This window comes from Augochlora pura, chromosome 4 (genome assembly GCF_028453695.1).
Source record: "Augochlora pura isolate Apur16 chromosome 4, APUR_v2.2.1, whole genome shotgun sequence".
Lineage (NCBI taxonomy): Eukaryota > Metazoa > Arthropoda > Insecta > Hymenoptera > Halictidae > Augochlora > Augochlora pura.
The window spans coordinates 10,647,668-10,661,064 of record NC_135775.1 but is presented as its reverse complement, the minus strand read 5'-3'; the positions used below and the strand labels follow the sequence as shown (position 1 = coordinate 10,661,064).

At 36.9% G+C, this 13,397-nt stretch overlaps 1 protein-coding gene across 1 annotated transcript in view; it reads right to left on the bottom strand.

Moving 5' to 3' along the window:
* Positions 1-13,397, bottom strand: part of LOC144468988 (thyroglobulin) — a 37,085-nt gene that overhangs the window by 7,085 nt on the left and 16,603 nt on the right. The window contains exon 2 of the mRNA XM_078178824.1: positions 9,067-9,202. Within this exon, the coding sequence (XP_078034950.1) occupies positions 9,067-9,163 (97 nt within the window). The 5' untranslated portion in view covers positions 9,164-9,202. The remainder of the gene's footprint in view (positions 1-9,066; positions 9,203-13,397) is intronic.

Here is a 13,397-nt window from a genome sequence, read left to right as displayed (position 1 = left end):
TCGATTAACTCTAGATATTCGTCATTAACCTCTTAGGTATGACGCGCCATTATAGTGACTTTCACGGATATTTCGTGCTTTACTCAATTATATTATTAGTTATTAACCTTTTAGATACTACGCGCCACTATAGTGGCTTTCGCGAATGGCTCGTGCTTTACTCAATTGTTTTATTATTTATTAAAGCAAACAATTAAAGTGAAAGTGTGTATATACAATATATTAAGAAAAGAATATATGTTATTAGTACTATATATAGATATCCGGAAAAAATATATATTGAGAGAAAATCGTAATTTAGTTACGAAAAACTTTATTTGCGCAAAATCCTGCCGTATCTAAAAGGTTAAAGTAAACGATTAAAGTAAAAGTGTTCATGTATAATACACTAAGAAAAGAATACATATAGCTAATAAGAATGTGTATAGCTATACAAACACAATATGTATTAAGGAAAATGATAATCTAGTTAAGAAAAACTTCATTTGGGCAAAATCCAGCCGTGCCTAAGAGGTTAATGCTAGTTATCGTCGACCAAATGACTGATTTGGTTATTTATATGCTATAATTGCGGAAATTATGAGGATATTTTTACTGGAAATTAGTAAATACAATTTATTCGGACCCGTATTGATATAAATATTGCAAAAATTCGATGTAAATTTGATCTCGTAAATTTTAAAAGCATGACGTAGTAGTCACTTTTAGCGCTTGTTACAGTTAATATCAATACTTGAATGGCGGCGCTTGGATTTATATAGCTACGAGTATAAATATCGTTATTAAACTATTCACTTGTTGACAATTGATTCAAATTTCTACATGCTTCATTAAGGTCTATAAAAAACTACCGTTCCTCGGAGGAGTCCTTTAAGCTCTTTCGTATCATTATTTTTATTTTAACTATAATAATTTCTTAGAAGAAAAAGAAAATTTAGATTTCCGTTGTGCCTAAACTTACTTGAATGCATAAATGTTGATGACAGAACAAGATTTTATTCTATTGTTAACTATTACTAGAGATCACTATCGCGACTCAGACTCGACAAAGTACGACCGATGGTTAAAGAATATATTGAAAAAAATTCTAAATACAAATGTAAACGATCGAAAGCATACTCGATCAGTAAATATATCTCTCTGTAAAAAAGTTCGCCGTTCAAAACATTGATTATTACGTGGACGTTTTAACGGATTAATGTCATGAAATTGGAGTTGGAATAATGAATGCCTCATTGAAAGTTTTCATTGAGGGTACCAGACAATTTGAAATTATATGTATATGTGTATAAAGTCCGCGGACTATTTATTACTAATATTTATTGTGTATGTGAAAAATGCCAAATTGGCGGACTCATAACTAGCATTTTTCTCCGATTACAGCTGCAATTCGATCAAATGAAAACTCGAGCTTCCTGTTCAAGTTTTATATCGCCGAGATCGTGGTCGATAAGCTAAGTGGATTTGGGTCTCGAGGAAAGCATCGTCGGACCTGAATATTTTTATCGTCTACTCCGATAACAATTGCTGGCAGATACTTTTCACGAAAATTACGATCCAGGACGTCATGGAAAACTATGGAGGCAATAAAAACGCCGCAGCCAAGTTTTTATTCGTGTTCGATCGAATTGGGGAAACTCGATGGACCACGGAACGACTCGGGTCAGTTTTATAGGTCAGTTCGACGCGGGACGATCTCTCTCGGAGCGGCCGCTTTCGTTCTCGAGTACGGCTAAAGTGTAGCGCAACGACAATAATAATAAAAATAGCCGGTGCCGAGCTAACGGTTCCTCGCATCCTACTGCCACACTTATTCTACACTTAGCTAACGTGCCGCGAGCATGTTTCCAGTCGTTTCCAACCGTTTCCAGCCCGAGAGCCTGACTCAGACATTTGGCCTCTGCTAGCTTATAGGCAGAATACCATGGAACGAGAAGAAGAACTCCGAGTAGAAGGAGAACACGCAAGGAAAGAAGAACAAGCAGAAGCACGAGATGAATTACACGCGCTTTGAGTAATTCGATGCACTTCGACCCAAGGAAAGGTCAGTTAACCCTGAGCACCTTCGATCGATCGCTTTTTCTTCGATGATCGAGTACCACTAAGTTTTAAGATTCTTCGATGTACTCTTGAAAAACTTCCTCGAGAAGTATTCCGAGAAGTCTGTGTAAGTAATTCACATTTGGAGAACTTGTTGATTTTATATTAATGCGCTTTAAATGTTAACTTTCCTTAAATCAACTTGGTACAGAACGTTTCGATTTCTGGGTTCTCCGATGCTTGCACATTGATTTTCAGAGAATTTTTATAATGGATATTGGACGATTGTTTTTCGATACAAAATCATTTTTCGGAGCAAAAAGGATGTCGGACTGATGAGGTGCTTATGCGGAGTCACCGTTTTGGGCGCCGGTATCAAGGCACGAAGAACAGGTAGAAATTTTCTGTACTAGATGTTCCACGGTATTAATAATAGGTTCAGTATCATGGAATATTCTATGAATGCATAAACATGCGCGGTCTAATAATGGGAGAAACTCGAAGACTTTTTGCTAGTTCACGGTCTACAATCTAGCTGGTTTCTAACCACGAGCAGCAATGAACATGAAATGTAACGAACAGATAGTTATGCGTGGTCTTGTTGTGGAATATTGTAGGAAAAATCGATGGAATGCGATAAGAGTAAAGGATATATAAGAATTATGTGTCAAGACAACCATAGTATAATTCTACAAATCTGGGTCAGTGAAGATCTGTTAAAAAGTGGGCCATGAAGATCAAGGTTTTGGAAATCAAGATCAAAGCATGAATTTTATTTTTATTGCAACATATAGTACTCGTCGAGGGGAATAGAAGTTTGAAAGGAACAATGGGTCTCAAATCAACACTTTACATAAAATACGTTGTTAAAAATGCCATATAAAAATTATATGTCACGAGTACTATACCCGTAACCAAGCGAGTAATGAGTCTATAAGCAAAACTAAGTCGATGAAAGGGTTACATTTTTTTTTATTCGAGGCTATGTTTTTGAAAAAACCGAGTTGAAAGATGCGTGTAGTTTACGTGACTTATAGTAGCATATAATGAGAAGTAATTATTTCTTCAACTTAATTTTTCTCGAAAACGTAGCCTTAAAAGAAAATATTTTATTTTTATTTTTCAACTTAATTTTGCATGTACAATAAATTCATGGCCTGTTGTTCTATAATTTTGGAGACAATCTATATATCTTTTTTGTGTTGTTTTCAACACCGTTTTTTGTCTTAAGGATTGACTCGAGGTTGATGGTTCCTTTCAGACATTTTTGTTTCTTTCGACGGGTACCATACGTTGCAATAAAAATATTTAAACCTTGACCTTGATTTTCAGGATCAAGGGCAATTTTGGGAACCATTATTTAGCGGATTACCACCGATCCAGAAGTGTAGAATTTCGCTATGGTGGTCGTGAATACACCCCGCACATGTGATTTGTTAGTGGAAAAGGTCGTTACGAGACAGACACAATAGTACCGCGAACTCGAGAGAGATTACATTGAAATCACCAAAGTAAATTTTCTAATAATATCTAGGAATAATTTTAGATATCTCGAGATGTATCGTTTTATTATTATTTGCTTTTGTCTCACGCTTTCATTTTCACGCCATTAGTATCTTTCACTCATGTATCGTTTCTATGTATGTCGTATTCATTAGTTACTGAAATGAAACCGCGGCTATCCGGAGATAGTCGCAAAGAGTGCAGGTTCTCGTCGAAAAATTGAAGGTGGTGATTGACAATGAGTCGAAAGAAAATCGGATGTCCTCGTTCGAATGAGGTCAAGTGTGCTCGTAAATTTTACGAGCGATTGAGCGACCTCGTGAAGCTCGTAAATATGACGCACGTATTGAATGAGCTACTGGAAAATGGAATGAGAGAAGTCGATCCGTCACAGCGAAATGGAAAACATATTTACAGATCCATGTGACTTATTCTGTCATGACATTGTCGCTGTCTCTTTCTAAAAATATTCGATCGTGCCCATTATTCACAATTCTAAGAAATAAACCAATAAAATGTATTCGAAGTTTCACAAAAAAGGATATCTATTATTTCTTCACGGTATATACACCATGTTTCATGTTATAGAGAAGAGTGTAACACTTTCTAGTCAATTATATAATTTTCATCGATTCGAACGTTTCGATCTAACGAATAATCTAATTTCCTGTGCAATGTAGATAAATTCGAGTCGAGAACGCTGGAACGGAACTTGTAACACGATCTTGATATACATAATTTGAAGTTGTCGATTGAATTTACAGCATAGTGATCGCAACGGTCAGTGTTGCAAGGGAAGCGCACGCAAATAGAGGGAACAAAATTTTCGTAGTGAATTTTCGAGCAATCATGCGCTACGTGCCAATTGACTTTTTACTTTGACTTTGTGTGCGCACCGTGTTCTCGCACGCCATTAACGATTTCATAAAAGTTCGGCGAAACTACCGACACATCCGATTACCCGAATTTCCAGTTCGACGCCCCCACCCCACCCCCACCCCGTTTTCTCGCTCTATTATAGCAATTTCGCGTTAATTCGTGCGAGTTTCCCTGTTACGGCATACAGTGAGTCACGATTATATTCGACCGCTGGAAAATAAAATCTGTGAAAAACTTAAGCTACCCAGAGAACTTCAAGGCGTTCGTAACAACTACAATAACAGCCATTTTGAGACGATAAATTCTAATTTCATCTATACGTATATTTCATTACTTATTTACTTAGTTTATTTCATTTTGAAATGTACAAATGCAAGTTTCGTTTATTAAATCACAAACATAGCTTTTCGAAATGTAAACAAAGCACAATTGTTTTTATGTTTTTAATCTCCTAACTGTTATGAGCGGTTGTGTAGTCTGCTATTGATTGATTTAAATTCAATTACCTGCATCCAATTTAATTTCAATTAATTCAGTTTAATTCGTTAACGGATCGATGAAAAAGCGGCTGACTACGGAAAACAACCGAAACAATAGATCGTCGCGTCCATTATTCGCACACGAAGTATCGCTTTTGTTGTGTAACTGATATTACAGTCGAGCTAAATTGAAACAATGCGTACCAAAAATCGAAAAATGACAGTTGAATCTGTTAAGGCTCGTAAACGTGGGCAAGTCAGGGTTGGCAAACAAAATTATTTTCAGACAAATCGAAGTTTTGGAGAAGATTTCTTTTCGTTTTAATCTACGGAAAACAATACAAATAATGCTTATAAATAAATCGTATTATATCTATTATTATGCTATAATTATAGTATAAGTATGCTATAATTATACAGTAGTTATACTATACCATGATTATATGGTAATTATACTATAACGTAATTATATTGTAATTACATTGTATAATATACACAAGAATTGACGACAACTAAATTCTTTACAAAGATGAACAAACTTTAAAATCGATTTTCTCGAAAACAGAGACTCGGATAAAAAAATATTATATCAAAATTTCTTATTTTTTCACATAGAATCAGCTGATTCTCCGATATGCTACGCATTCTGATGCGCTGTATTTTATATTATAAATTATGTATTTCTAGCTGTTCTATTTCGATCTACAAATTACCTACTTAGTCGATTTCTATCCATAAATGAATTTAATACGCGTAATTGGGATGCTGATGTGTTTTGTTGAAGCGAAAGTTGACTCGCATTTATTGAACAACAAGTGTTTCGTTCGAAAGCGTCCAAATACTTTCGCGACTCATTGAATACGAATAGGTGAGTTCCGATAAGGATGTATCCGATGGTCGGGCTCGCTTTCATTAAATCTGATCGATGATTTCGTTCCTCGTTTCCGCGTAATTATTTTTCAACGCCGTGCCCGGTTACGAAACAGTGGAAACGCAAGTAGACCATAGATTTCGCGCGCTCGCTTGCTCGCTCGCAGCCACGAGTCGCATGAAACATGCTAACCGAAAAATTACGCTCACAGCAAAATTCTCGTGATATTCATTGCACCGTTATTTTCATAAATTCTTCTATGAAGCATAGCATTCTTTTCTGTTACCCTGGCTCTCGTGTTACGGTCCAGGTAACCGGAGATCCTCGTGAACATCCGTGGACCGTAGATAAACCTCGAGCAACGAATATCAGATTTTTAGAAACGCAGCTAATTTACGGCCTCGTTGAGGCAATATTTCATACGATTTTTTGCTTCCTACAGATATATCCTCGAATTTAAGCGATCCCATTTTATAGCTGCTGCTGCTGCTGCTGCGATGATTTGTATTTTTAAAATAAGAAAAAGCTCGTAAGCTTTGGACGGTGACGATTGAAAATTATTTATACGTCTCTCACAAGGAAATCCCATTGATTTTGATGAAATTTTGCGACGTTTAAAGCGAAATAATTCTTTTTTAAATTGGACCAAATGATTTGTACTTTTTGAGATGTTGGGAAAATTGGTTGGAACGACAAATAAAGTAAAAAAACTCGCGAAATCCTAAAAACGTGAGTTTTTAAAACTTTTTTTGTCATTCCAAGTAATCGTAATTAAAAAAGACAAATTTTTAATCACTGTCTAATTAACTAGTTTCTTTAAGGTCTCTAAAAAATTTAAGTAGTTTAGGCTAGTCTACAAGAAGTTATTGCGTTTTAAATTGTAATGTTCGAATACTTTTTCCAGGGCTTGTATAATGAAGACCGTCTAATAAATGAACTTCCGTAGTCGCAATCGTTGCAAATGATCGTCGCAGCATTATTTTGACCCAGATTTTCGATTCAGTTCCACGTAAATACTTGCGCGACATGTTACATCCGGCGTACTTTTTCATCCAGCGCAATAATTCGAACTCGCATAATAGCCTGCAGTTCGATTATTGGCAATCAATGCGAATGGTCTCTAATATTCGCAGAAAGGACCCGTGTCCCGGCGTAACGCCACCGGGAATTGATTAACCCGACGGAGCATCCACGGCTAGCAATTTAACCTCGTAATTAACGTCTCGTTAAGTACGTGATTTATCCTGAGGCAGGACGTGGTTGCCCGCGGTATAATCTCCCCGACAAATAATTAACTCATTGATTAGAGACGCTGCACTGTCTCGTCCGCATCGATGTCGTCCTCCCCCTACTGCCTCATTCCGCGATTCACCTGCTGAATTCAGGATGATTTAATGCTCGCTACGATCGAGTGATTATTAACTGAACGTCGCTTCTGCCAGCCGATATCCGAGTATTCCCATTTCTCGAGTATTTGCTGTTTAAATATTACATGGCCGACGATCTGACCGGTCTGAAAACGGCCGTGTGAACATTTCAGCTGTGAAAAGATGCCACGCGAATTATTAGGACGTTCATGTCGATAGCCAATAAGATTTCGCGATAACATTAGGACAAGCTAGGCGTTGCGTTCAGGAAAAGTTTGATTCGTCGGTCTACATTTGACAGCAAGCACGGCGTAGATAATTTAATACCCACGAAATTACTTGGCAATGATTTATCATATTTACATCAAAGTGTAGGCGACAACGTGTTGATGTGATGCCTGCATTTTAAAATGAAGACATGACACTGCTACGAGGAATTATCAACGTTCTGTTTGAAATGAATCGCGAGCCGGGTTTCGAATATTGCTTTATGCCAGACACGGCTGTTTACGAGTTTACGTTTCATTCATTGCATGTCGAGTTTTATTTTATTAGGAAAATTAATGGAAAAAACGTGCGAGATTAGGAATGTTTAAGGAGCGTCGCAAGAGATTAGGTCTTTCAGAGGCTGACCTTTAAATGTCATTCTACTTAAAGTTTCTTTCAATCGAATTTCTGTTTTATTTTTTAATTAATAAAGGATTTAGTTAATAGGAGAATGAGGATAATATTATTTCAATCTGTATCCACTTTGTTCCAACCGGTACCATAAACTCTTTGTACTATAGCTATTTATTACTTCACCTAACATCTCGTCTGCTACAAAAAATTGACTAACTCCTGCAAATTGGGCCAATTCCGATGATTGTGATAATTTTAGCATTCCTTTATAAATATTGGTCTAATAACAGAGGATGATATCAGCCATCCTCAAATTTCGAGACTTAAAATGATAAATATCACGCTGCGAGCTGCTCGATCATTTACGAAGGGGAGCGTTCTCAGCCGACCATCAAATTGGCCTGATTATCTTATGAAACATTACTTTTCGGTGCAGTTTCGGCAGCATCGAGTCTCCTTACTTTACATAAACATTGTGGCTTGCATAGCGAAATTACTATAAAAAATATTGAATAAATAGAGTTTGACTCGACTGTAAATATTATTGCCTTTTGCGTTTATATCATAAATAGATCTATAAGTTATTATATCGAATACCTTCACCTCTCTATGAAATCCCTTCTATTCCCCAACATGTGCAATACTTATTACATTCAAGGTCCGTGCAAAAAGTAATATCATATTCATTTTATGAACAGGACACTTTCAAAAGTAGTTGTCATAAATTCAGATATCCGCCGTTAAGGGTTAAGAAAAAGTTATTCTTAGTAGAAGTATACAAACCGGTTGTATTACATCTTTCCACGTCAAAAGAAATGCAAAAAATCAGCTCAATCAATTTGAGCACGGGAACTTATTCGCCGGTGAATCGTTAGGGAAGTGTGCAAGAAACGGCTTGATGGAGGAACTTAGGCTTGGTAGAGGTCCCCATGCACGATTGTGATTTCTGCGGCATCAAGGACGAATCTGTTCGCAGGATGATTTCCGAAAACCGATCACGTACGCGGCGTCGTCGCATTATATGCAGATGCACGCCTGTTTCGAGAAAGCCCCGCTTTCCTTTTTCTCTTTTGCCGGTCGGCAAACGTGAACGCTGCCGCGCGGGAGAGCTCCATTGTTTGCTAATGGCCGCTCTTTCAATAATTCGGGGCCAATCATTACGGGCGGGCGAGCCGCGGCGCGGTACGACGAGACGAAAACGGGGAGCCCCGTCCAGAAATAAAATAACAGGATGAGGGGAGGAGACGTGGAATGATGAACGAAACAAAAAATATGAGAAAAAAGGAGAAACAAGAAACGAACGTACCTGCTGTGACCGATGACGACAAAGACAGTAGTAGCCAGGTCGATGACACCCACACAACGGCGCAGGCAAGCCCACCGTTGCAGAAATCACGGCGCATCCTCAGCGCATCAAGTGATTTTTGAATCGACCTCTAGATCTGTAATTCATAGAAATTTAATTGGATTTTTCGCTCGTGAATATTTTGATTTGAGTACCAGTATGTTGTTGTTCAACACCAGCACGGAAAAGTATCATAGTGATGTCGTAGAAGAGGATAGATAATTGATAAGTTCGTCCGTGGATAATTATTTCTGGTGGTCGATGTTGGTTGTAGGGTTAATCGGTTTTATTTAGGAATGAGTTTAATCCTTAGCTCTCTATTCCGTTGTAAATTCTATTATATTGAAAATATCGTTCAAAATGTAAGTGTTGTATGAGCTTAACAACATATGCAAAAAAGCAATAAATCATATAAAATTGAGATACTGTAGTTCGAAAGAAATGTATTGATTTTGGTGTGTTTGCATAGTTTAACATTGTACTATGTCCATTAAATCATTGATTTTATTATATTTTCCACTTTTATTAAACCATATTCGAAGTTAGAAAAATAATCGGACAATCTATATATCCGTAACCGTTGTCCAACTGTAACATTTATTTTAAAAGAAGCAACCACAGATCAAATGGCAAATGTCAAAAAGATAGAAGATATTCGATCGCGGATAATTGCATCGCGGATCCAAATGCAAAATTGTTAAAAGTTTTTATGGTTTCGTTGGTGTTTCTGTTTCACAAGTTTATTTTCCGGCGCATCGCGAGTAACGAATGATCGCACAAAGTAATTAATCTAGCTCCTTAAACGCTCCGAGGCGGAAGTTACCGCACACAACGAATCGATATTCGTAGCAACGCATTTCCTGTTTCTATTCGGCCAGAATTCGACGTTAAAGTTCCCCGGAGCTGAGTGCCGCGCTTTCCGAAGTAATGAAGTCCAAGATTATGGATCCGTAATGGAAAAAGTTTCTTCTGAACGCCAGAAGTCGCCGGCACGAAAACGCAAAACCAAACGGCTCCTCATTTCTCATCAAGATGGATCGTTTCGATTGAAGAACACCCCGGAAATCGAACATGGGGCTCATTTCCACAACTGTGATGTTCAATTTTCATTGACCGATATGTAACATCTTTCTTCATTTTGCACTTAACACTCTATTTTTAGACATATGTATAGTAATGAAATTAATAAAGACGTTGCTAAATGGCCTAATGATTAAAAACTAGATCGTATTTTTTTCTTCAAATGTACAAGTCTAGTATATTTTTAAAAAGCAATAGCATGACGAATTCGGTACAATATAGTTCTAGTTAGGCTTCATCTATAAAAATTACACTCTGTCGAAACTTGTCCATAAAAATGGAAATTCGAATAAATGGTGTTGTTGGCTATTGGTAGACTAGAATTTTGATAAACTGATCGAATAGAAAATAGTGAAACATTTGCGGAATTTAAAAATACTGTTGCGTTATTTTTAATTTGATAAAATAATTATACGAAGAGAGAAATGTCGGTGTAGCTGGCGTATGTTATTTATACAAACAACTATTATCTCGCCTAAAAATTCGTTATCTATTAATGACACGGAAAATAAAATTGCAATAGTTTCCTAGGAACATTTAATTCCTCCATTATTTATCTCTCTCCGTGTAATCAATGTATTTTTGACACTGCAACGAGTCACAAGATCCACTGTAATAGTTAAAAAACCACGCAGTCAATTTCTTTATCTCAAGACGTTCGAGAAATCAAAGTGGTCGATCGCCTCCAGGTATCAATTACTCGGATATACGAGGAATTAGATATTTCCGACTAATGGCGGTGTAACGGCCGTGAATGTAATCTTAACGTGATTATCGATGTAATTACCAGGGGGCTCGAGCGACCGGCAGCCGCGTCACAGTCTTTCCCAATGCATTATTCATACGACGGGCTGCACCCTAAATTCAAAGGCTTCCCAAAGGATGTAACCGTCAGTAATTTCGTTGGCGAACAGCTTCTCGTCCTGTCGCTGCTACAAGTATCCCGAAATACAGGGTGTAACATAATACTCGAAGCTTGCTTCGACGAACGACGCGGTTGAAAATCATTAAAATATGAACTCCGCGAAAAATAGAATTTGCAAAGCTGCCTAATCGTTCCCAATAGCTTGAGCATCTTCCCAAGCAATTTTATCTATGTCTTTTTTCAAAATGATCCTAAAAGATTTTTATTCGGCGAATAAATACCTCTTGATTTCATGAGATAATCACTTTTGAATTTCGTTCTCCCTTGAAAGTATCGATTAACAATTATTCTTTGCGATAATTCTTGGAACTACTACTCTGTTTCATCTAAATTCTGCCTTCGCGATTGCACTTCGGTCATAAGTAAAGAATAAATATATTGTTTGTTCTTCCATGAGAAAATGGAAAACGATTTTTTAATGTTTGAAGTAGGAAAAAGGAACAACTTCCTGACATTTTTTGGTAGCTTCGAAATTCATTAACGAAATACTGAATGAAGTACCTTTTTAACGTTATTACAAAATGATATTTAAAAAAAGAAAACAACTTTTCGGGTGAACCAATACACACGGAATGCTTTCTGAGTTTAAAATAATACCTACGATAGTACCACCATTTTTTATGGTACCTGTATTATGCTTGAAGTTTCGAGTCCATTGACTTGGACCAAAAGTCACCAACAGAATCGACGTCGGAACCAGATTTTCCGAAAGATACATTTCCGAACAGATATTCTGTGTTTTTCCAACGCTGTTATGGTAAATCCTGCACAAATCGTCCACGCCCTCGCATAAACCACACGGACAAAACAATTGTCGCGCGTAATATTCACCATGGCAGGGACGCGAGGGCTTTTCGTCGACGCGTACGTGACGGAACCCGCCATTGGGATCCAATCAAATTTCAATGAAAATATTTAATCCTACGTGTCTTCATTAAAGGCTGCGCCGCGAGATTAAAGCAAAACAGCGACGCGCCGGATTTCATTCGCGTAGACTATCTGGAGAATCGTGTATCAAATAGTGCGGGCGTTTCATCGATCACTGTGTTGTCAACGAGAATTTATTGTTAATAAGGATCGCGGCTTGCAAGATCAATATTTCGCATTCTTTATTCTCCCTTTCGTTTCACTCTACTCGCTCCTGATTCACACGTAAAATGTGTACGGGTGATGTTCCTCAAGCTGAACCAAGCAACTTTTTCCCCTAAATAGTTAAACTTTCGCAGAAGCTCTACGGAAGTTCTGTGAAGTTTAATCTCGGGTTTAATTAACAACTTTAACTTCGAGTATCAAAGTTTGTCGAATTTGACAAATTCGATTGCCAAGGTCCTCCGGGAAGCAGGGACTAACACGCTTTAAAACGTCAGACATTATTGCATCGTATGGCGGACTCTCATTTTCTAAACTGTTTGCACTCGAGTGGCGACTCTGCAGCGCCATTAAAATTGTTGTAACGCGTTTCAAAATTATTTTTATAAATATCGCCAAAGCTTAGATTTAAAAAATTATTGAAAGCGTAAATGTTATATGAGTCACGAGACTCAATTTCATATTCATAGAATGCATTTTGTTATATGAAATGTAAATACTAGAAGCCGGAAAAATTATTTCAGATTTGCAGTTAAAATTTCTTCGAGTGCAAAGGGTTAATAGACTGAATTAATAAACGGATAGTGTCTTTAGTAGCGAGAAGCTCCGGATATATGTTAGAAAAAACGTATTTCCTCGTGAACAAATAGTAAATTAATTTAACTACTACTGTTATTAAACTAAATAGTATTCTATTATCACATTGCAGATGTTTGTGTAAACTTACGTGAATGATGTAAGTCAAAGAATAACTGTGAATATAATATGATGTACTATTTAAGTTTATTATACAGGAAGCTAAGGAAAATCGGTAAAGTGGTAATTAAAAAAGATACATAAGCTTAATAACCAGTCTAAGGTCGTATCGATCCGACACATCGTAGAGAGTTTAAGGAAAGCAAAAGAAAATTACATTTCAATTGGAGCTTATCGATTTTATGTATTTAAAACAAAAATGAATCAATAAAACTCGAAGTCATGAAAATAAATTTCTGTATTTCTGCAACTGATGCAATTTTTATTCAGCCCGAAGATCCTTTAATTGTGAACTCCAATAGAAGGTTTCTTGAAACGACTATTTTATTTCTCCTCGCAGATCATTGCCAGTTATAAACGCATAAATATCCGCTTTCTATTTTTACGGAATATACTTGACACGTGAGTAGGAGGGTTCGATCGTTCTCATTCACAAGCATTA